Here is a 24416-nt window from a genome sequence, read left to right on the forward strand (position 1 = left end):
AAAAACTATTTAAAAGGAGATTGTGCCTACTCAGAGATGTGGCAGGGTTAAGTGGGAGAAATACACATCTTGGAGTCAGGCAAACATGGGCTTAAACCCTAACTCTGCCATTAACTGACTGCTAACACATAGCAGATGATCGATGAGTATCAGTGGGTCTTGGGCAAATTAAATGTAAAGAACACGACAGAGTGCCTGGACCATAGTATATATTCAATAAATGGTTGCCATAATTATTTTTAATTGCATAGAGGCAGAGACATATATGCGAAGTAAAAGTGTCTGCCTTTGCTATGGGCAGATGGCCATCAGGAAGCAGATCCAGGCACATGGCCCGGGACCCAAGCGAACTGGTTTTAAGCAGCTGTTCTGTCCTCCCCCGTAGCAGTGTGGCCATATCTACTTCCCAACTCTCAGGAGCTAGAGCTGGAATGGTGTCAGACAAGTTAGGAGCCAGATGGTTAGCTCTTCTCTGGCCGAGAAAAGGAGGATTCTTCCACTTATAACCAGAAAGGAATGTGGAAAATAACTCTGATGGCGTATGAATCTTGTAGATATACTACCTTGGAATTGCCTTTTTACCAATTTATAGTTTACTTACTGATTCGTCTGTGTCTAGAGAGCTTTTCTGTGCATTTACTAGTTTTTACTACTTTGTCATTGAAAAATAGCAAGGCAAATACATCATGGCGTTGTGGTCCCATTTGGGTAATAATTATTCATTGGCAATGGGAGATGTGCTGGAAATAAAATCAAATGAAGTGTTCTACTATTTACTTTCTTGAACAATTTTACCCTTAATAAATATGCTCTCTGTCCCTCAAAACATGTGGGGACAGCTGAGTGTGAAGACACATAAGCCCACTTACAAACTTGTTTGCATATATTCAGGGCAGCTAATAAAATCATTTCAGGGAAGAATATGTTATCACAATCGAAAAGACTTGTGCTTCTGTGCACTTCCTAGGATTATTATGACTATTAATAAACTAATATTTGTTAGACTAGCTGGCACTTATTCATGGTGAGATGAGTTTCTGGCCTGATATGAATTGCCTTAGGATATTGCTTACTTAAGCATCAGTTTTGTTAGAAACCAGAGCCTGCCCATGCTTTCTATGGAAAACCTGTTGAGTGGCTCTAAGTAGGAGGAGGGTATTTATGAGCATGAAGTGAGATCTATAATTTCACTTTGGATTCTATGTGAATATTGCTTTGGAATGTGGAAAGCTCAAGGTAACCATTTGTCCCGGAATTCCATATAAGTTGTCTTCATGCCTAAAAGTTTCAGTGTTTGCCAGTGTATTAAGAACTACAAGCTATTCCTTTGAAAGCATTAGCTTGTTTTATGTAAAATAAGATAACTTTAAGAGTTTTTAATGCAGGATGAGTCACATAATTCATACTAATGGCATAGTAGAGGGATATGTTAAATTTTACTCATTGCATTTATAGTGTCAGTAATGTGAATAAGAGACAAGATGATGTAGAAACAAATTAATTGGTACAAAAAGTGCTGAAGGATCATAAGCAGAGATCATAATTTACCTGTTTTTCTAAAGATTTCATTTATCTATTTGAGAGAGAGAAAGCGGGGGAGGGGCAGAGGGGATGGGGGAGGGAGAAGCAGACTCCCTGCACAGCAGGGAGCCCAACTCCCAACTTGAGGCTTGATTCCAGGGCTCCATCCCAGGACCCCGAGATGATGACCTGAGCTGAAGTCAGATGTTTAACTGACTGGGCCACCCAGGCAGCCCTTTAATTTACCCATTTTAATGTTTGCAGCACTACTTAATGAAGTGCCTTGCATATTTGAGAAATAGTACATGTTTCTTAAAAGGACCCTATTGCTGTGAAAGCCTTCTGCATTATACAGCCTTGCCCTGTGAGGCAGACTTTGTTCAAGGTCATAAAATATTCAGGTGTCGCATTTTCTTATAGCAGTTTTCTGTCAAGACCTGCATCTCCAGGGGATCCCATGGGCAGAACTCAATTCCATACCCAGATCTCTATCCAGCACCCGCAGTGTGTGTGCGCCAGGGGCAGTGAGCAGGGATATGTACTAGGACACATATCATTCATTTGAGGTCTTATAGTTCAACAGGTGTCGATGGTAGTACCCTTCACTGAAGAGTAAATCTTCATGAAACATAGCTAGGTGTCCTTGAGGTATATAAAAATGTGCTGTTTTGTGTCAGGACCTACTATTCAGAGTTTACTTTCAAAATGACACTGAACCTTTTCATTTTGTTAAGGAATACTGACAGTGATGAATAAATCATCATTTTTTATCCTCTACAAGACTTTTCAGATTTTTATTTCAATTTTCATTATCCTCAACCACATTACCTATGACTGTTGAAGAAGTAATTTATAAAATTCTGTAGAATTCTGAATGTCTTAGCTAAGTCAATTTAATTTTAACTTTTGAAGGAAACTAAATTTTATTTCCTCTAATTCTTAGGAATCTGCTCACTTCCTTTTTCTTCTAAAACTCATCACTCTTTGTAGACGTTGAGTGTTTCTTTAGACTCTACAATTCCAAAAAAGATAGGGAGCCACAATTAATCATACTGTAACTTTCTTTGCACTTACTTTGCCTACGTAGACTGACATATCATTACAAACATTTTATAAGTTTATGCTGTTAATTTACAATTCCAGATGAGAGATTTGAAATTAAGATAATGAAATGAGTCAACTCAGAGATTCGTACTTATACATTCACATTGCCAGAAAGAGTCATTAGAACAAGATTGGGGCACCTGGGTGGCTCAGTGGGTTAAGCGTCTGACTTTTGATTTCAGCTCAGGTCCTGATCTCAGAGTTGTGAGGTTGGGTCCTGCATCGGGCTCTGAGCTGGGCATGGAGCCTGCTTAAGATTCTCTCTCCCTCTCCCTCTGCCCCTCCCCCTGCACCTTTCCCTCCCCCTACTCTCTCTCTCAAAAACAACACCATGAAATTAAAAGAAAATAGAAAGTCTCGATCATTTGTTTATCCTGGTTTTTTTTTTTTTCATTTATTTGTGGCTTATTCTTCCCCCAGCGTTCCCTGTGATTTTTCACTTCTTACCGAAGCAATCCGTAGCTAGCAGCATCCCATGTGCGCTCAGTGGAACTCTGGACTCTTACAGTTTATTTTATGTGGATTTGTGACAGAAATAAAAATTAATTCAAAAAAGTTCAAGTCCCAGTCGGCCTCCCTACCCCCTACATATGAACTCCTTATCATTTTGTGGGTTTCCTTAGTTGTATTACAGGTTTTATTTGTGAACTACTTGGTCTAATTTGACATGTTTCTCTTGCTGTTTCTTTGTGATCAATCTGGATTATAGATTTTGAGGAACTAAATCATGAGTTTTTCTCAAATGTATTATATTATAGTAGACTAACTAGTGGCTGACAGATGGCTTTTTGAGGTTACCAGATACTGATTTCCATTTCCAAAAAAAATGTTTAATGCAGAACACCGAGTTCAGCTTCAAAGCAGAATATATCTTGTAATTATTTTTGAAGTTGTGTTAAAAAATTTAGAAAAAAATATAATTGTTTGGATGGGACGGTTCATATTTACATGTACTTGAGCTTTTTACCAGGGTATATTTTACATTTAATAACATTATTTTTTATAATTGATTTCGTTTATGAGGTAATGTATAGATTTTAGGGATAATTAGCCACAGGTTAGAATAACAATTCTGTCCACCGACTTGTGACTTGGTGTATTCATTTTCCAGGGCTGCTATAATAAACTCTCACAAACTGGGTTGCCTAAAACAAAAGAAATTTATTCCCTCGCCGTTCTGGGGGCTGGAAGTCCAAAATAAAAGTGTCTGCTGGGCCATGCTCCCTCTAAAGGTTTTAGGAAAAAGTCTTCCTTTGTCTCTTCCTGGTTCTGGCAGTTGCTGGTACCCTTTGGCATGCCTCGCATTAACCCCAAAGGCCAGTGGGATATTACTGCTTAATATCTCTAAGGATGTTAAGGTAGAGTTTAAGATAAATAATGTAGCACTCAGAAATCCCTTATATCTTAAACAAGTATGACGTTTTATAGGAATACCAAAGTAAAATTGGAGCACCTTTGTGGAATATAAGTGTCAAACTTCCGTGTTAGAGATCCATATTAAAGTAGAGAAGTGTTAAATTTTAAAGGTATTTAAAGACTATAAATAACTGTGTCTCTACTCTAGAAAAAAATATGAGGCCTCACTGGCTCATACAAAAGACTCTCTGGGAATGTTGATGCTCTGCTTCCTTTATTTCCTACAGAGTGCTGGATACCTTAATAAATATTTCCTCCTTGGGGACTCACGCCCACCTTCTGCCTCTCTTCTTCTTTACCCCAGCTCCTCCTGAGCAAATGGCGTTTTCTTCTACATTAATGACCAAATTAAGAAGGTTGGGTGTAGTCTCCCAAATTAATGCAACGTAGCCTCTCCTCTCCAGGTGTTCTTTTGTTTTCTGTACAGTAGAGGCTTCCTGGGAGTTGTTTCCTTTTTTCCTTTCTGAAACCTGAATTGCAACCCAGACCCTTGGTCTTGTGAGACTACCTCAAGTTCTTCAGGCTTGAAGACACCAGTGTTTCAGACTTTTCTACTTCTTGCTTTCCTTTTTGCTTGGCATTGGTTCTAGGTGGGCCTTGGGTCCCACTGCTGCCGTTGGAGGTTGTGCTCTCTTCAGCCTGCTCTCATCTGCCGTTGTTGCACTTGGCTGGGCCCTGGGACCTTACTGCCTGTTGTGGAAGGCATTCATTTCCTCCTCTAGCTTTCAAAGACTTTCACCTTTGGTTATCCTGATCCAGAGAAAAGGGCATCTCTTAATTTCCTCACTTGACTTTTAGCTCTGAAACGGTCTCTAAACCATAATGATCTCATGACTCTGGAGGGGTCAGGAGAGTTTCCCGAACGTATTGCATTATAGTAGAATTAAACAGTGACACACAGATGGCTTTGTGGAATAATGAGCTACCAAGGTATATTTCAACAGAAATGTTTACTGTGGTGTCCTGAACGCAGATTTAAAGTAGAATATAAAAATAGAATTTCATTAAAACATTGAAGGGGAAAAAAGCCATAATCGGAATCATGGTGTCTCCAGAATTCAATTTGAATCAGCCTATTTGCATTTATTAAATCAGGTGGTAACCAGATTTCCCTTCCAGTTGGTCCCATTGAATCGGAATGGTAAAATGGCTATGATATTAATCATCCCAATGAAGAGGAAGTCAGCGTCGTATTGACATTTTATCCCTGTTCCAACAGAGAAAAGAAAACACAAGTTAATGGTTTGAGATTCCTGTTTTATTTATCTCTTCCTAAATCTCTGGTTTTTAGATCTGCTTGGAACTGTAGAAGAAATCCTTCCGAGCCTCCCAGAAGGTATCACTGTTTGGGGGATGAACGATTCTGTTCCACAAGGCGTAACCTCACTCAAAGAAAAACTGGGCACTGCGTCTGACAAGCCCGTGCCTCGCAGCCTCCATGTGGCTTCAAGCCTCAAGTCTCCTCATCTTTATATTTTTACCTCTGGAACAACAGGTAGGATCCATTTCTTGTCGAGAATTAAAAAGAACGCAGCATATTTCCAAGCAACAACTGTCACCATGGGTCTCACCAAACATCTGAGCAAGCACGCATCCAAGAAGTGCCAAGGTTCTTAGATCTTAGAACTCTCAAACTTGGATGACTTTGCTCTCACTGCAACTTGGCAAGTTCCCATGTTCCCTTGGCCATTGTCTCATTTAGAAAGATTTTCTTCAAGTGTCGTTGAAGACCTTGGAATGAATGCAGACCTTGATCCGGCGCAGTTGCTCAGAGTGTGAAATTTGGCCAACTTCTTTGGCAAGATAGCTGCTGGCTTCCCAGTTCCTTAAGATTCCTGATATATAAAATGAAGAGATTAGTTTAGGTAGCTTCTAATTATCTTCCTGGATCAAAAAATCCATTGGTCTACTTTAAGACAGTCTTCTGTGTTCTTGTGTACCCTCTTAAATCCTAAACACAATCCAGCTGTAGCTGCAGTTTAAGCACAGGTAGTAGGCTCTCTGGCTTTTTCTTAGGGAGATTGGAATGTGTGACAAACAGGAAGTCTTGAAAGCAGTGGGGGATTGGGAGAAGATACAAAATAGAATCAAGTAACTAAACATCCCCCCTCCCTTTTTGTAGGTAAAAAAATCGTAACACCCCAAAATAAAAAGAATAATTAAACTGCCTAAGAATTCAGAAGAAACGTTAAACCTGATTGGCTCTTAGGAAAAGGTGAATGGCATTTATGGTAGGCTAAATAAGCTTTTGTCATTAGTGTGAAGATGACTGGGGGTTTGAATTAGAGAAATGAAAAATAATCTGTTAACTAATTTCCTATGCACAGGTGGTATTGTAAGCAAACTCCTATTGCATAAGTAAAGTTTTCTTAGTTTTCTCTTTTTCTCTTCTCTTTCTGTGTGTGTGTGTGTCTGTCTCCTTTTTATTTACTATTTAGAGGCTAACAGTGATCTCTTTTAGATTGGAGAGTAGGCTATACTTGTGACGTTGTCTGGAACAGCTTTGTTAAATGAACTGGAAAGTGCTAATGTGTCTCACGTTGTCAGCATACATTCAGTCTGACTTTGGACTTTGAAAGAGACAATGAAATTTCAGAAATGATATGCTTTGCAAACATTCAACAGAAGGTATTTAATCAATTTATCCATATGGCTGTTTTCTTATGAAAAATAGAAAGTGATTGGTCTTCCAAACATTCTTCACCACTCCCCACCCTTGGCCCAAAGAGAACAGGCAGGGGGGGCCTGGGTGGCTGTTAGTGGAGTGTCCAACTTTTGATTTTGGCTCAGGGTCATGACGTTGAGCCCCTCATCAGGCTCTGCACTGAACATGGAACCTGCTTAAGATTTCCTCTCCCTCTCCTTCTACCCCTCCTGCTCGCTTGCACATACTCTGTCTCTCAAAAAAAAAAAAAAAAAAGAGAGAGAGAACAAGCCAGAGCTACTAGCTTTTGTTTTCCAAGATCGAAACCAGATTGTTCTATCCATTCATAGAACAGGACGGAAGCAAAAGCACTACTGATTTTCATTTTATTTGATATTTATGTTAAAGTTATATAGCACAGAGATGAAAAATTCTAAGAGTTTTAGAAATTTTAGAGAAAAGTACCCTGTTAACCCCCTTCCGCATTTCTCCTTTTCCAAACCAACTACATTCAGTATTTTTAGATCTTTCTTTTTGGAATCACCTCCATTTCTCTGCATAGAATGGGTATCTTACTGGATACTTAGTAGATGCTTACTGAAAATTATCTACAGATTTTCCATGATGGAAATGAGGATTTGTCTTCTCTCACCAACCACTCTCTCTCTCCATTCATTTCTTTCTCTCTGGTGCAGACACTTTCTTTCCCCGTCACACTAGTATTGTGTCATCTTGAAATTTGACTGGATTGGTATCAGTTATCACAACTTAGTAAACACTATTGCTGCCTTCCATGTAAAATTCCCCTTAACCTGGAATTAACCACTGTTTTCATTTGTTTGCTTGCTTGCTTAGTTTTCTATATGCCTATTGCTGGTGCATACTCGCCCCTTTGTCAAAAAGTTAACTCACCTTTGATATTGGTAAGATTGTATGTTGTTGTCAAGCCTTGTTCTTGGCCACCTTTTTCCCGGAGCCTCCCCATGATTTCACTGTCAACCCCTCGCTCTCTGGCTGTCCTGGGTTTGTTTTTCACCATTGTCCTGGGAATTCCCTTCAGTTCTTTTTCCTTTTTCTGATCCCATAATTCCTAGATCCTAAATTAGTTTCCTCAGTTCAGTTTTCATTTTATCACTGCACTGCTTTCAGTAGTAGCTAGCTATCTGCTAAAGAGTATTTAGGAGGGGAGCTCTTGGGTGGCTCAGTCAGTTGAGCATCAGACTCTCGATTTTGGCTCAGGTCATGATCTCAAGGTCATGAGATAAAACCCCATGGCAGGTTCCGTGCTTAGGGGGGAGTCTGGTGGAGATTCTCTCTCTCTCTCTCCCTCTGCCCCTTCCCATGCTTGTGTGCACTCGCCCTCTCTCTCTCTCGCTCTCTCACTCTTTCTCTCTCTGTTTCTTTAAAAATAAATAAATCTTAAAAAAAAAAAAAGTGTATTTAGGAGGTGAATTCTCTAAGTCCTCACGTCCGGAAATACCCTTATCCTTGTTTGTGTAGCATTCTAGGTTAGACACAATTTTTATCCCGGGGTTTGAGGACATTGCACCGTCTTCTGACTTCCAGTACCCATGATGAGATGTCCTTTCCTTTCTGATTTCTTAGCCTTGACATGCAAGCTGGTGTTGTTTTTCTCTTTCTTTTTGGGGATTTTTATTATCTTCTGGGAGTCTTCAGTAGCTCTAACCTGGTGATGACTTGTACTGGGACTTTTATATATCCATTTTGCTGGTAAATTTGTAGGCCTTTTCAGTCTGGAAACTCATATCTTGCAATTCTAGGTACTTGGAAATTAAAGGAAAAAAGTTCTACATCCCCTTCTTTTTCCTTCTTTATTGCTATTCTTTCTACCCATTCCCTCCTATTGTATTTGTTTGTTTGTTCATTCTTTTGTCTTTGAAACTCAAACTTTTTAAAGATTGGCCCTCCTGGACTGAGTTATTAATTTTCCGGTCTTTTCTATCCCATTTTCTTTCTCTTATTTTTCATCCACTTTTTGAGAGATTTATCTTCTAAACCTCTGTTCTCTGAAGATGCCTTTTTTTTTTTTGTAGCAGGCTATTTTTGTATTATTGATTATTTATTATCTTGTATCTCTCAGAGTAGTAGTGATAATTTTTTGAAAATGTCTCCTCTCCACCTTGTCTCTCTTTTTGCCAGCACCCTCTTATCTTTTGGTTTATTTTGGTCTCTATCCTTTGTCCTGGAGGTTTTCCTTAAATAGCTGGTGACCTTTGGCTGTCAGTTCGTATTTAAAGTGCAGACACCAAAACATACACAGAAACCCCCAAAACAGATCCTGGCTCGAAGCTGAGTGGAATTTGTGGACTGATTGATTTCATCACGCAGGACATTTTGTTGGGGGATTCATGACTGTCAGCGTCTTTCAGTTTTGACTGGTAGATGATTCAGATTCCTCAGATAAGCACCTCGAAGGATAAAATGAATAAAATGTAGAAGGGAGCTAGAGGAATAAGCAAACTTTCTCTCATTCCCCCTGTTTGCTCAACATTTCTTCTTCCTCGTGTTTCTGGAGGCTCATCATTTCCAGAGAATAAATTTCATAACTTCTGCCAGTATGGTGGAAGCCATCTGGCTATAATTTGTTTTATTTTCTGAATTTTAGAACAAATACCAAAAGCATGTATTGACATTCTTCCAAAATTAGTTTGTGAATGATCTTACACAGGGAAAGTGAGCATAATAATTTTAAAAAAAGGAAAGAAAGAAAAAAAAAAGTACAGGCCATCCAAAAAAAAGGAACGTGATACAAATGTCATCTTCTTTTAGCTTAAATCCTAAGCAACCTGGGGTCCTCTTATGGAGATGAGAGCAGAACCATGTACAGAATTGGTCATACAGTAGATGTCATGATTTATGAAGATAACACTATCAAAGAGTGTAGCAAACCATGATGCATGCAGCCTCATTAAAGATTTTATTGACATTTTTTGATGAAAAGCATCTCTCTCTAATAGGAACTGGTGTTTTGCAACTCAAAACCTTGAGCTGAATTGATTGTAATGGTAATAAATATGATCATTTCTATTAGTATGCCATTTAATGTTAGAAAAGTCACTTAATTCTCATACAGCAAAGCCTTCTGATGTTGATAATGAAGAAAGTGTTTGTGCATGTTAGGACATGATGTAAAAAGTGAGGCTTTGAAAAAGTGAGCGATGGATGGAAAGTCTGCGCGTGAGCCCTTTCCGCTGGCTGTAATGAAGCCCTTGGGCTAAATATGAACATTTCCTAGCCATTCTTACTACTGCCAAGCCCTGTTTGCCCAAGGTCACCAAAATGTTATATTCCCACATCTGAAAAAATGCAGTGTCTCTGAGTAAGAAAAAGGTTGAGATCAGTTTTGATGGCATTCCTGTCTCTTTGACCTAGGAGGTTATGTGATATCTTGAATAACAAGGGGTGAGCGTTATATAGATTCCCTTTTCTATGACCTTGACCTCATCGTTTCTTAAATAGAACTTCCATAAAGCTCCTTGTTTATAGTTCCATATTTATCTTCCATTCTATAGGGCACCTGCTCATCAAATTTCTAAGCCTTTTGGGGATTCTGTGGGGGCAAATCATCTTTCTTCAAGTCTCGTCTCAGGTGTCAGCCTCTTGGGTCCACTGTGTCAGTTACCACGGCCATCCATCTGCTTTTCTAGAATCTTGTTGATTTCATCTATAAATCCATTCTTGTTGCCTTGAGGGTCTGTGTATGTGTCTATCTGCCAACTTCTAATTCTGTTGTTACTCACTGGCGTTGGCTAAGTAGCCTCAAGAATCTCTAGGAAAGCTGTTTAAGCCTGGACATAACAGCCATGGGTTCCCCTATTCCTAGAAGGAGAGGGAGGAGGAAAACCAGGTCACTGCCCGCTGAGCTTTGCCTGGAAGCCAGGTACCATCATCATCTCAATATTTCTCTTTCCTTCGTCTCTCCTTTTTCTTAATCTTACGGAATTTTTCATTTTTCCAAAACTACCTCAGAATTCCCCAAATTATTTATTCCTGCCTCTGGATTGGATTTCTCTTACATCATCTCTCCCTCCTTCGCCCTTCTAATCCCCAACTCACTGGGCACAGCCTCCCTCCCACCTTTATGCCTGGACCTCCTCCTGGAACTGTGAGGAGTTCCAATGCCAGGGATTCATAGAAGGTTAGAAGAGCCGAAGACTTCGGAGCATTTCTCAAAGTGTGTTTCTATGACATGTTCCTTCTCATCTTTAAAGAGATGAAATAAAAATTAAAAAGGGGTGGGATGCCTGGGTCGCTTAGTCAGTGGAGCATCCGACTCTTGATATCACATCTTGATCTCAGTGTTGTGAGTTAAAGCCCCACATTGGGTGTGGAGTCTACCTAAATACGTGTGTGTGTGTGTGTGTGTGTGTGTGTGTGTGTATAAAAAAGAGGCTTTATGACCATGGAAGTTTGAGAAACACCATTAACAAAAAATACCAAAGTTTCCATACTGCTGGGCTCTGCAAGAGCTTTAAAATGTTAATGTGCTTTCTAACTCTTTAAAGGGGGATGCTAAAATGTACTTTTAACAAACTTTATTCGCCTTTTTCTTTATTCCTTCTTTCAAACTTTAACCTCCATCAACCTTTGATCACTTTCATTTCTTGGACAATCTCATATCTGTTGTCTCTTTTTTTTTTTTTAAAGATTTTATTTATTTGACAGATAGAGACACAGCAAGAGCAGGAACACAAGCAGGGGGAGTGGGAGAGGGAGAAGCAGGCTTCCTGCCGAGCAGGGAGCCCGATGCGGGGCTCGATCCCAGGACCCTGAGATCACGACCTGAGCCGAAGGCAGTCGCTTAACCAACTGAGCCACCCAGGTGCCCCTCTGTTGTCTCTTTCATCAAAAAAATCTAGGGGTTGGGGTGCCTGAGTGGCTCAGTTGGTCAAGCAACCAACTCTTGATTTCGGCTCAGGCAGATCACGATCTCAGGGTCATGAGCTCAAGCCCTGGGTCGGGCTCCATGCTGGCGTGAAGCCTGCTTAAGATTCTCCCTCTCCGTCTGCACCACCCCCCCAAAAATCTGACTACTTTGGATGATTTATAATAAATTAGTGAGTTCATTATCACTTAAAGATAACCAAATTAGGATGGGAAACATGGCTAATTTGTTTACTGAAGTGCTTTGAAGGAGTGAAATAAGCATACAGATGGAAAACAACTAGATAAAGCATCCTTTTCTTTGGTCACACCCCATTTGAAAAATTATTTTAAAGCTAGGTTTCCATGGGATCAGGAACAGTGTGGGAAGTAGGGAATATAGTGACTGAAGAATCATGGCTGGGAACTTCTTGGAAGCAGAAAGCACATAAATGCTTGATCTTCTGGATGAAGACGAGAAAGACATTGAATTATCAAGACCAAGGATGGAGCTAGTCTCACCCAAAATCTTTATATGTGGCTTTGATGAGAAAATTTGGACAGATTCCCTGTGCATGGGGATGACGAGAAACTTCCATGTTGTGAGATGCCACGCTGTCAGGACGAGCCAGAGAAACGTCTTTTGAAAAAAATTAATAAATTTTAGCTAGGATAAAGGCAAGATAATGCCAACTTTGCATATGAGATCGTCTTCCAGTTTAGTAGAAATGCAGCACAAAGCTTATCAGAAAATGTCACAGCAGGTACAGCAACAAGGTGGGTTTGAGGTTCACCTGGATTGAAGTGTCTAGGAAGCACCAAAGCCTGTGGTTCATAGCTCTGGGTGCTGCTGTGACCGAAAACCCCATGAAAATTTTGGCTTTTATCAGTGAATATGTTGAATCAGAGAAGGAGTGATGTCCTACTATTAGTAGGATGGTGCCCCGGTTGACTGAGCGATGCATAATTTGTTCACTACAAACTGCTGAATAGAAGATGAAACCAGAGCAAAATTGGAGTTTAGTTTGTATGGAACAGGTAGAGCTCATTGTCTGAGTGAGATAAATGTTGGGAGATAAAAAGACCAGTGTGAGTCAAGTCTCAGTTGGAAAATCAAGCATCATTTCTTTTTCTTTTTTTTTTAAAGATTTTTATTTGTTTATTTGACAAGAGAGAGACACAGCGAGAGAGGGAACACAAGCAGGGGGAGTGGGAGAGGGAGAAGCAGGCTTCCCGCCGAGCAGGGAGCCCGATGCAGGGCTCGATCCCAGGACTCCAGGATCATGACCTGAGCCAAAGGCAGACGCTTAACGACTGAGCCACCCAGGTGCCCCTCAAGCATCATTTCAGGCATCATTCACAGTCCATCCATGTTGTCACAAATGGAAGGATATCTAAAAAACAAAAACAAATGAGAAGATATCTTCCTTTCGAATGGCTGAATAATATTCCACTGTGTATATGTACCACGTCTTTTTTAATCCATTGATGGGCATTTGGGTTGTTTCCATATCTCGGCTGTTGTGAATAATGCTGTGATAAACATAGGAGTGCAGATGTCTTGTTGAAATCTCATTTTCATTTCCTTTGGGTATATATCTTGAAGTAAAATTGGATCATAGGGTAACTCTATTTTTAATTTTTTGAAGAACCTCCATACTGTTTTCCACAGTGGTTAGACCAATTTACACTCCCCCCAGCAATGTATAAAAATTCTCTTTTTACTGCATCCTTGCCAGCCCCTTTTGTCTCTGGTCTTCTTGATGGTAGCCATTCTAATAGGTGTGAGGTGTTATCTCACTGTGGTTTCAATTTGCATTTCCCTGGTGGTTAGTGATGTTGAACATCTTTTTGTTAGTCTGTTGACCATTTTGATGTACACTTTGGAGAAGTGTCTGTTTAATTCTTCTGCCCCATTTTTAATTGGATTTTTTTTTCTGTCATTGAGTTACTTATTTATAGGTTTTGCTTGTTAACCTCTCATCTGATATATGGTTTGCAGAAATTTTCTCCCATTCTATAGGTTATCTTTTTATTTGGCTGTTACTTTTGCTGTGCAGAAGCTTTTGAGTTTGATGTAATCCCATTTGTTAAATTGTCTTTTATCATTTATGCTTTTCGTATCGTGTTAAAAAATCATTGCCAAGACCAATATCAATGATCTTCTTCCACACATTTTCTTTTAGGAGTTTAATCGTATTAGGTCTTAAGTTTAAGTCTTTGATCTCTGTCAAGTTAATTTTTTTGTGGTGTGAGATAGAGGTCCAGTTTCATTGTTTTGTATATGTTTCTCTAGCATTTCCCAGCACCATTTGTTGAAGAGATTATCTTTTCTGCACTGGATATTCTTGGCCCCCCGGTCAAATATTAGTTGACCACATATGCCAGGGTTTAATTCTGGGGTCTCCTTTCTGTTCTATTAGTAGATGTGTCTGTTTTTGTGCCAGTATCATACTGTTTTTATTACTATGGCTTTGTGGTATAGTTTGAAATTCAGAAGCCTGATACCTCTGGCTTTGTTCTTTTTTCCTCAGGATTACTTTGGCTCTTGGGGTCTTTTGTGGTTCCAAATTTTTTGGATTGTTTCTTATATTTCTGTGAAGAATGCCTTTAGTATTTTGATGGTGATTGCATTGAATCTGTAGATAGCTTTGGGTGCTATGGTTATTCTAATAATACTAATTCTTCCAATACATGAACATCGGATGTCTTTCTGTCTGTGTCTTCTTCAGTTTCTTTTTAGCAAAGTTTTGTAGTTTTCATTGTATGTGTCTTTAATTTCCTTGAATAAATTTATTCCTAAGTATTTTGTTTTTGATGCTACTGTTAATTCCCATAGTCTTGATTAATTATTTGGGATGTTCTATATATATCAAATCATATCATCAGCATAATGACAATTTTACTTCTTTCTTTCCTGTTTGGATAACTTTTATTTCTTTGTCTTGCCTAAGTGCTCTAGCCAAGACTTGCAGTAACGTATTGAATAAGAGTAGTGAGAGTGTTCCTAATCTTAGAAGAAATGTTTTCAATTTCTCTCCGTTGAATATAATGTTAACTGTGGGTCTGTCATATATGATCTTTATTATGTTGAGGTATATTCCTTCGGTACACTGTTAAAGATTTTTATCATAAGATGATGTTGTATAGTCAGATGCTTCTTTTCTATGTCTATTGAAATGATCATGTGAGTTTTATCTTTCCTTTTATTGATGTGATGTATTACATTTATTGATTTGCATATGTTGAACCATCCTTGCATCTGAGGGATAAATCCCACTTGGTCATGGTGTATCATGCTTTTAATATGTTCTAGAATTTGGTTTGCTAATATGTCATTGAGAATTTTTGCATCTATTTTCATTAGGGATATATTGGTTTATATTTTCTTCTTGTATTTTTATCTGGTTTTAGTATCAAAGTAATGCTGACATTGCAGATTGAGTTTGGAAGTGTTTCTTCCTCGTCAGTTTTTTGGAAGAGCTTGAGGAAGATTGATGTTAATTCTTCAGTTGTTTGAAGAATTCTCCAGTGAAGGATCTGGTCCTGGAGATTTCAGTTTTGGGAGTTGGTATTTTTTTGTTTTGTTTTTTGTTTTTTTTATTCAATCTTTTTACTCATTATTGGTCTGTTCAGATTTTCTATTTCTTCCTGAGTCTTAGTACATTGTGTGCTTCTAGCAACGTCCATTTCTTCTAGGTTGTGCAATTTGTTGCCACATAATTCTTCCCCTTAGTCTCTCGTGATCCTTTTTATTTTTATAGTGTCAGTTATAATATCTTCTTTTTCATTTCTGATTTTATTTATTTGAGTTTTCTCTCTTCAGTTAGTTTAGCTGAAGGTCTGCCAGTTTTGTTTATCTTTTTAGAGAACCAACTTTTAGTTTTGTTGATCCTTTTTATTGTTTTTCTGGTCTGTATTTCACTTATTTCTGCTCTGATCCTTATTATTTCCTTCCTTCTGCTAACTTTGAGCTTATTTTTTTCTTCTTTTTCTATTTCCTTGAGGTTGAAGTTAGGTTTTTTGTTTGAGATCTTTCTAATTTCTTAATGTAGGCATATGTAGCTATAAATTTTCCTCTCAGAGCTGCTATTGCTCTGTTCCACAATATTTGGTATGTTGTGTTTTCAGTTTCTTTTGTTTTGAGATAATTTTTTATTTCCCTTTTGATTTCTTCTTTGACCAAATGGTTGTTTAGAAGTGTGTTATTTAGCTTCCACAATTTGTAGATCTCACTTTCCTCTTGTTGCTGATTTCCAGTTTCGTACCGTTGTGTTCAGAGAAGATAGTTGGTATGATTTCAGTCTTCCTAAATTTGCTAAGATTTGTTTTGCGACTTACGACTTATGACTTATCTACCCTGATTTTTCCATGTGCATTTGAGAAGAATGTGTATTCTGCTGCTGTTGGGTGAAATGTCCTGTACATGTCTATTAGGTCCATTTTTTCTAAAATGTTGTTCGATTCCAGTGTTTCCTTGTTGATTTTCTCAATGCTCTACCCATCGTTGATGGTGGGGTACTGAGGTTTCCTACAATCACTTGTCAGCTTTTTAGTTAAGATCAAGTGTGAGGTACCCTACAATTCTTATACTGTCATGTATTTCTTCCTTAAGATCTGTTATTAATTGCTTAATACATTTTGGTGCTCAGGTGTTAAGAGCATTATATATTTACGATCATTGTATTTTCTTGATATACTGACCCCTTACCATTTTATAATGACCTTTCTCTTATTACCCATTTGGCTTGAAGTCTGTTTTGTGAGGTTAATATAGCTACACCTGCCTTCTTCTCATTTCCATTTGCTTGGAATATTAACCTGTATCCTTTCATTATGAACCTATGTGTATCTTCAGAGCTGAAATGATTCTCCTGTAAGCAGCATATAGTTGGGTCTTTTTTTTTTTTAATCCATGCAGCCACTCTGTGCTTTTTGACTGGTGAGTACAAACCATTTAAATTTAGGGTGATTATTGATTATTTACTAGTGTCATTTATCTTTTGCCCTCTGGTAATTTTGGGTCTCTATTTCTTTTTCCTTCCGTTTATGTTTATGTCTGCCTTTGTAAGTTGGTGGTTTTCCATGATGATTTGCTCAGTCTTGCCCTTTTTTATGTATAATGTCTCTGCTCTAGATTTTTGCTTTGTGGTTACCAAGCATTTACATAAAACATTTCATAGATAAAATAATTCTTTTTTCTGCTGAAAGCAGTTTATCTTCATTCACCTATAAAGTTTCCATCTTTTTACTCAAACTTTTATATTTTTGATGTCACAAATTATCTCTTTGTATGCTATGATTTCATTACCAAGTTGTAGTAGATATAGTTATTTTTAATGCGATTTTCCTTTATCCTTTATGTTATAGTTAAGAGTTTATTATACTATTCTAAAAAGAGTTACAGTATTCTAATTCTGACTGACTTTATCAACTTAATCAGAGTTCTGTGTACTTTTGCCTCTTTGTTTCAGCTCAAAGAGCTCTGAATTTTCAACATTTTATATAGGTCAGATCTCATGGTGGTGAACTCCCTCAACTTTGGTTTGTTTGGGAAAGCCTTTATTTCTGCTTCATATCTGAAGGATAACTTTGCCAGGTGGATTATTCATGGCTGGCAGTTTTTATCTTCCAATATTTTGAATATGTCATTCCATTCTCTCCTGGCCTGTAGAGTTTCTGCTAGAAATTTGCCGATAGCATAATGGGGGTACCATTGCCGGCTACTGTCTTTTTCTCCTAGGCTGACTTTAAAATTCTTTCATTATCATTGACTTGTGACAGTTTTAATATAATGTGTCTTGGAAAAGATCTTTGTGCATTGAAATAGTAAGTGTTCTGTTAGCTTCATGGACTTGTATACCCAGTTCCTTCCCGAGATACGGGAAGTTCTGAGCTATTATTTCTTTAAATATTCCCTCTGCCCCCTTCTCCCTCTCATCTCCTTCTGGGCTACCCATTATTCTTGTGTTGGCTTTTCTAAAGGAATCAGATGGTTCTCATAGGTTTTCTTCACTTTTTAAAAATCTTAGTTTTTTCTCCTCTTACACCTGAATCATTTCTGTATTTCTATCTTCCATCTTACTCATTCTCTCTTCCATATGATCTAGGTCTATTTCCACTGCCTTCCTAAAGCATTTTTCTTCTCATTTCTTGAATTCTTCAGTTCCAGAATTTGTTTGGTTCTTTTTCACAATTTCAGTCTTCTTTGGTTAAATTACTCCTGTTCATGAATTGTATCCCTGAGATCATCATATTGTCTCTCTGAGTTTTCTTGTAGCTCATTGAATATCTTCATAATAACTATTTTAAATTCTGTATCAGTTAGAGTGCAGTATCCCATATCTTTGGGTTTGGTTCATGGAGAATTGTCATTTTCTGTTATACTCTATGACCATGATTTTTCATGATGTTTGATGAAAAGTGCCTCTGCCACCATATTTGAGGCAGCAAATACCTTTCTTATTTAGGCAGTGTTGTTTTGTTTTTAAGATTTTATTTATTTATTTGTCAGATTGAGAGAGAGAACACAAGCAGGGGGAAGAGCAGGCAGAGGGAGAAGCAGGCTCCCCACCAAGGAAGGAGCCCGATGCGGGACTAGATCTCAGACCCTGGGACCATGACCAGAGCCCAAGGCAGATGCTTAGCCAACTGAACAAACCACGCGTCATGGTTTTTTGGGGTTTTTTTAAAAAGATTTTATTTTTACGTAATCTCTACACCCAACCTGGGGCTCTTGGTCACAACCTGTAGACTAAGTCACATGCTCCACCAACTAAGCCAGCCAGGCGCCCCTAGGCAAGGTTTTGTTTACTTTGATACTATCGGTTGAACACATTGGTAGTTAGGAGCCTTCCTTTCGTTTTCCAGAAGGTGGCGCTATAGCACCAATTCTTGGTTTCTCTACTGGAGCTGGGAACACAAAAAAAGGCAGGGTGGTGGTTGAGGTGGGGGGGTGGTGTGTACTTAGCACTTGGGGCTTTGGGCATGCCTCTGCCCTGGTACGGGAATCATCAAGTGCAAGGGGAGAGGGGGGTCCTAAAGGTCTATGGGCCGTCCTCTTGAGTCCTGGGGTAGATAGTAGGAGTCACTTTCCTTCACCTCTCTTTGTCTGCCTATTTCATTTCCCTTTCCCTCCCCTCAGTCACTGTGGTCTCTCAGAGAGAGCAGCTTGGTCCAGCTGCAGCCTATGGGCCCAGGCAGATTCACCACTCCCCCACTCACTGCCGCCACCCTTGACCTCTTCTGCCAGAAAGGTCATGGCTCCAGCACCACTTCCCTCACTCTGCCACCTCCTCTGGGGTCCAGTTCGCCCACATTCACGACCACAGATGGGCGGATCTCTGGGGTGTCCTTGTATGTTGCGCAGACGCACTTTTGGAGGGGAGGTAGTTATACATGTCCCATTAGTTGTATATCAGAGGGGAGAGGGAAAAAAGAATGACTCACCATCCTTGCAGCTGACATCACTGTGGGAGCATATTTTGCTGTAGGACTCTAAGGCAGGCTGAAAATTACAAGGAAGTACTTCAATTTGGGAAACACATTTAGGTCTCAATTTCTAGAATTGGGAAATAAAGTCCAATCAGGTGCAGCGGTAAGTTTGTAGAGCCACTGACGTTCTGTATCAGTATGCGGGGTGGAGAAAGGCCACACTTTATGGTGGCTGGTCTTCACTTTTGATCCTGCCATTTGCTTATTCCTGTGGCTTCTCTCACGTTGGTCTCTGCTTGTCTCCCTGCAAGAATGGATGACACTCCTCATCACCGTTGCGTGTTGTGAAGCAAAGAAACTTTATTGGTGAGGTAGATTTGGAATGGGGCCCTCTGCATGAGGACATTCCAGAAATACTAGAACTCTTTGAACTGACAAACAGAATAGGACTAAAATGCCATTTAATCTAACAAATGAATTCAAGAGAGGATACTTATCATTATGAAAACCAGTTGTGTGTTGTGTGTACAAGGAGATGTAGGTTGAAACATGAAATTGCTGATATTCAATCACAGATAAGGCAATTTCATATTGTATCATATATTAACTGGATGAATTTATTATGCTGACATTATACTGCAAAAGACTATAACGATATGGAAAATTAAAAACAGTGTGCAAAATGTTTTATACATTAATTATAACTAGAAATTTTTATAAGAAACCCTTAGGACACAGAAGAAGACTAGAAAGAAAAAAGCAAATGATTTACGTTTGAATCATGAATGTATAGAACTATTTCAGCATCATGTAGTATGGAATCTGATATTCTATAATGATCTTATACCAGGACGTATGAAACATGACAAAATTGCTGGTTCTTGAGATAGAATCTTACTTGGAATTTTTCACTAGAAAATTTCTACTTTAAGGAAAATTTAGATTTCTGTTGTGATTTACCTCATTTTGGGTGTACATTTCCAGATTTGGGGCATTTTTGTCATTCTTATAGTAGATATGGCTCTTGGAAGCTAATGGTATCTCAAACTCTATATAATCTTGGTTTTGATCCTTCTGGGTAGATCCAAGATTCTAGAAATTAATTAGAGCGGTAGCTCACATTTGCATGGTCCCTACAAAGCACATGTAATACATAAACTTGCTTTCTATTACATATATCTCTTTTCTTTCCTTCCAGGTCTACCAAAAGCAGCTGTAATCAGTCAGCTGCAGGCTTTAAAGGGTTCTGCTGGCTTGTGGGCTTTCGGTTGTACTGCTAATGACATCATTTATATAACTCTTCCTCTGTATCATAGTTCAGGAGCTCTTCTGGGAATTGGTGGATGTATTGAGTTGGGTAAGTTTTCATTTTTTGCTTGATGCGTTTCCCGAATGCTTACTAACCATAACTTGTGTTCATTAAAGTTTGAAGCTCTATCAGTAGAATTCAGAGTGATTGTGGGCTTATTATTATAATTAGAACATAATTTTTATTAAAAGGACACAGTTTCGTGACATACTCAGTCTATTCCTGAAGTGAAAAGAGCAGTGCCTTGGACATTAGGTCACATGGTTGGAGCCGGCTGTTGATTGGGCTTCCTTCTTCATGTGGTCACTTATCCTTTGATGGTCTACTCCTGCCTCCTTAAATGGTGATAGGAGCCTTCCAAGAGTGTGAATGTAGAAACTGCGTAGCTCTTAAGGCTTGACCTCAGAAATCACACTGATCACCTGCATTTTGTTGATCAAAGCAAGTCACAAATCAGTATAGATTCAAGATTTGAAGGGTGAGGAAACAGACCCTACCCCTTGAAAGGGAGAGGTGGCAAATTCACATTGTAAAGGTAAGCGCACAGAAGGAATTGTTGAGGTTATCTTTGCAAACAAGGTACCGCAGGCACCCAGTAAGTTTGTTGGTAGCTTGTGACTGAGTGGATTCCATTCATGAACATGCTGAGATTATTTATCTGGCCCCTAAATAGTATATAACAGAGACCATTCACTACTATCTGTATCTGTCTGAAATATACAAAAATGATTTTATGGAATAGCATATTTAGAATATGATCAATGAACAAAGGCAAGGGTCAAGACATTAGCATTTTCCTTGGAACATATTCATATGACTTACATTCTTGTGAAAATTAGGTTGTTACATTTCGGGTCCGTAGTCATCGATGAACTTGGCTGGTGCTATCTTCCCAATTCTGCCTTACCAACTCTCAGCATCAAGAAATATTGAGGCAGCTTTAAGGTTTTGAAATTAAATAAAATGTACATATTCAAGAACAAAAGTAAGTGAATATTCTTGGTCTCTGTGAAGATGGCTGACCCTTTCCTGTAGTCATGCTCTAATACTTGCAACTCCCCTACTTATTTTGACCTCTTCTTTCATCCCCTGTATTTCAAAAAGAAAAAAAAATATATTTGCAGTCAAAATATAGAATTACAACATGAATTTTTTTAAAAGTTTATTCAATTGTAAGATTAATGGTTTCAAATGAGCTTGAAATAAATGTCCACTGATGGATTAGAAAAGCCTTGAAATGGAGGGCAAGACAGAGTTCCAGGAGTTCTAGACAGGGCAACATCCTTTGTGTTTTAGGTCAGTTCTGCCCTTGAATATTTTTCCCCAGCGCCTGTTCTTTGCCTTTTCTCATAGGAGCTACTTGTGTGTTAAAGAAGAAATTCTCAGCAAGTCAGTTTTGGAATGACTGCAGAAAGTATAATGTGACTGTGTTTCAGTATATCGGAGAACTTTGTCGCTATCTTTGCAAACAACCGAAGGTAAGAGGAATCATTTTCAGAAGGAAAAGTAATTTCAGAAAGAAAAAAGTATGGAGAGAAAAATAATTTTTATTTGTGTGTACTCTACCTTCTTTCAGAACATAGTTTGACTGATTTACAGAGATGTAGGCAGTACCCCCTGAAAAAAATGAGTATAAAACAAGTCAGAGGAAATAAAAGGAGAGCTATGCAGGATTGTACTAAAGTGTTTTACATTGTGGCAGGATAGAAGACACTTGTGATCCAGTCCACTTTATTTTTAGACAGATTAAAATTTCTGCAAATGTAGCACACATCCAGTTATGAAATTAGATGCGTGCTCTGTACAACTGCAAGGTTGAATTAGATAGTCTTTCAAAATGCTGTTCTTTAAAAAACAAAACAAAACTAATGATGTTGATTATACTTTTTTGTTATTTCTTTCCTTTTGAATAAGTGATTGCATTAGTCTGTCTGTTTGTTTGGCTTTGACTTAAAGTTAAAAAGAAATTTTGCTTTCATGTGTTCCTGTCTCCCCACCTAAAACCATCATTCCCACAAACAACTGATAAATTGTCCCTTTCTGAAAATAGACAAGCAGAGAGAATTGCAAGAGCCTGAAGTCTGTCTTTATTCATTTGTTTGCGTTTTTGCCGTCAGACATTCTTTTCCTGGTCTCATTTGTATTTTGAGATGCTTATTTTTTAACTGATTTTTTTAAACATTCTTGAGGCTATGAAGAAGTGACCTTCTGTCATCAAATCCACACCACCCCATGAATAATGGTGATTGGGAATGCCTCCCTGTGCAGGGCAGGCAGCAGAAGCTGATGGCCTGCCCTTGGACTTTGATAAACCCCTTTCCTCATTCCTCACTCATCACCTTTGCCATCAGCATGCCAGCTTGAGGCATGGATGGTGGGCTGGGATATCTTCTCTGGCTGGCTAAAATATGGACACAAAATCCTTCCTTTGCCCACAGCATAGCTGAGACTAGGCTAGAAGCATTTAAATTAGACTTTGTTGAAGATATGGGATTACACACGGAAGAAAAACACAAGAAGAATGTGAAACTGGATAATCTTATTTACAGAATGCTTTTATGCACTTTAAGCTTGAGGTTTACCATGTAGAGACCTCCTGTCTAGCTCCTGACCCACCCCTTTTGTGGCCTTGTTCTTTTCTTGGTCAGGGGTGCCTCAAATAGCTATAGATTCCCTAGATCCATCGCTAAGACAGGGAGTCCCAGAGTAATGTTTTAGACTTTTTGACCTTTATTTTCTTCAGGGAGACTTTGCCAATGTTAAAGTTGTGACTCTTCTTATCTGAAGAGTCCTTGTAGAACGATTAATGATAATGCCGCAACCTGCCCCATTTTCTAGTTTTCATTGTGGTCTTTGGTAACGTGATATCTGCGCAAGGATAATTTGGGGAATCAATGTCCTCCGTGAAGATAGAAACCTCCTTCAGTAAGGACAGATTAGGCACTACGTAATGAACCTCTTCACAGACCTTCTAAACTGCACCCCCAGCCATTCTTTTTCTCCGTCCTTCAATAGCAACATGAGCTTTTGCAAGGTCATTTGCCAGTCAGTATGCACTGCACAGCTGAACACATGCATTTTTCTTCCTAATGTTTTACTGTGTTACATGATGCGGCAATTAATATCTTTATGCAATGTAGCCAGAAGGGGGGCTCAGAAGTGAAGGCAGTCAAAGGACGTGAATACCTTGGTGATTTTTTATGGCATATTTCCAAATTGCTGTTAAAAATGGCTGATGTGATTTAGAATCTCATTGATGTTGTGAGAGTATACCCATTGTGCGTATGGTCTCTTATCAGACTGCATTGTTAAAAAGAGTGGTTTTCCAGTTATGCTTCATGAAGAACTAGAACCTCCTTCAAAGTTCCTCATAAGTCCCTGAAGGGTAGTTGAACAGGGAAAAAAACAGGACAGTCTTCATGGTCCACCCTTTCAAATATGATGGATGAAACCCAATTTGCTAGGGCTTTTCAATAATATTTTGTTTGAACAAGGGATGTCTTGGGGGGTTTTTCTTGTGTGTGTTTTTTTTAATGGGGAAACAATCATTTTATTTATAATTTTATAGACTAGAAACAAACATTTTTAAATTCTTTGTTCAGATTATTAGCAAGGTCGGATAATTAGAAAATTATCTAGATTTCTCTTTAAAATGTCTTTTCTGAGTCTTTTACTCATTGATGTTGTTAGCACATAATGTTTTATCTGTTTGAGCTACCATTTCCTCTAATAAAGGTATTTATTTATAGTTTATGATGTTCACTACAAATCTTGTTTCAAAGGGTTTTCGTCTGAATTTTTTTATAAAAAGAAATATCCTTTTCACCGCTCTGAATTTGGAATGCACCAATTTGGGAAAAATGCTATAGCCACAGAGAATTTGAGAGAACTGAGAATTGAAAGTAGAATACCTGATTTTTCTTTTAGTTAATTAAATATTTTAATTCTTAACTAAAGTTCTTTGAAGAACAGATAGTGTTTGTGAAATAATCTCTAGGCATTTACCTGAAGGCAAGTGGAGGCGGAGAGAGGGGAAATAAAAGAATAGCTCTGCTCAAAGGAAAAAGTGATCTTTTTTTTTTTTTTTTGCAGAGATGCATTGTA

At 38.5% G+C, this 24416-nt stretch overlaps 1 protein-coding gene across 3 annotated transcripts in view; it reads left to right on the forward strand.

Annotated features, from left to right (window-relative positions):
* SLC27A6 (solute carrier family 27 member 6) overlaps positions 1-24416 on the forward strand; it is a 68947-nt gene that overhangs the window by 7122 nt on the left and 37409 nt on the right. For 2 of the 3 annotated variants that reach the window (XM_027605738.2, XM_027605737.2), the window contains 3 exons: positions 5333-5536; positions 20202-20360; positions 21666-21790. In XM_027605738.2, the coding sequence (XP_027461539.2) occupies positions 5333-5536; positions 20202-20360; positions 21666-21790 (488 nt within the window). The remainder of the gene's footprint in view (positions 1-5332; positions 5537-20201; positions 20361-21665; positions 21791-24416) is intronic. The other variant, XM_027605739.2, reaches the window with a different exon arrangement.

This window comes from Zalophus californianus, chromosome 5 (assembly GCF_009762305.2).
Source record: "Zalophus californianus isolate mZalCal1 chromosome 5, mZalCal1.pri.v2, whole genome shotgun sequence".
Taxonomy (NCBI): Eukaryota; Metazoa; Chordata; class Mammalia; order Carnivora; family Otariidae; genus Zalophus; species Zalophus californianus.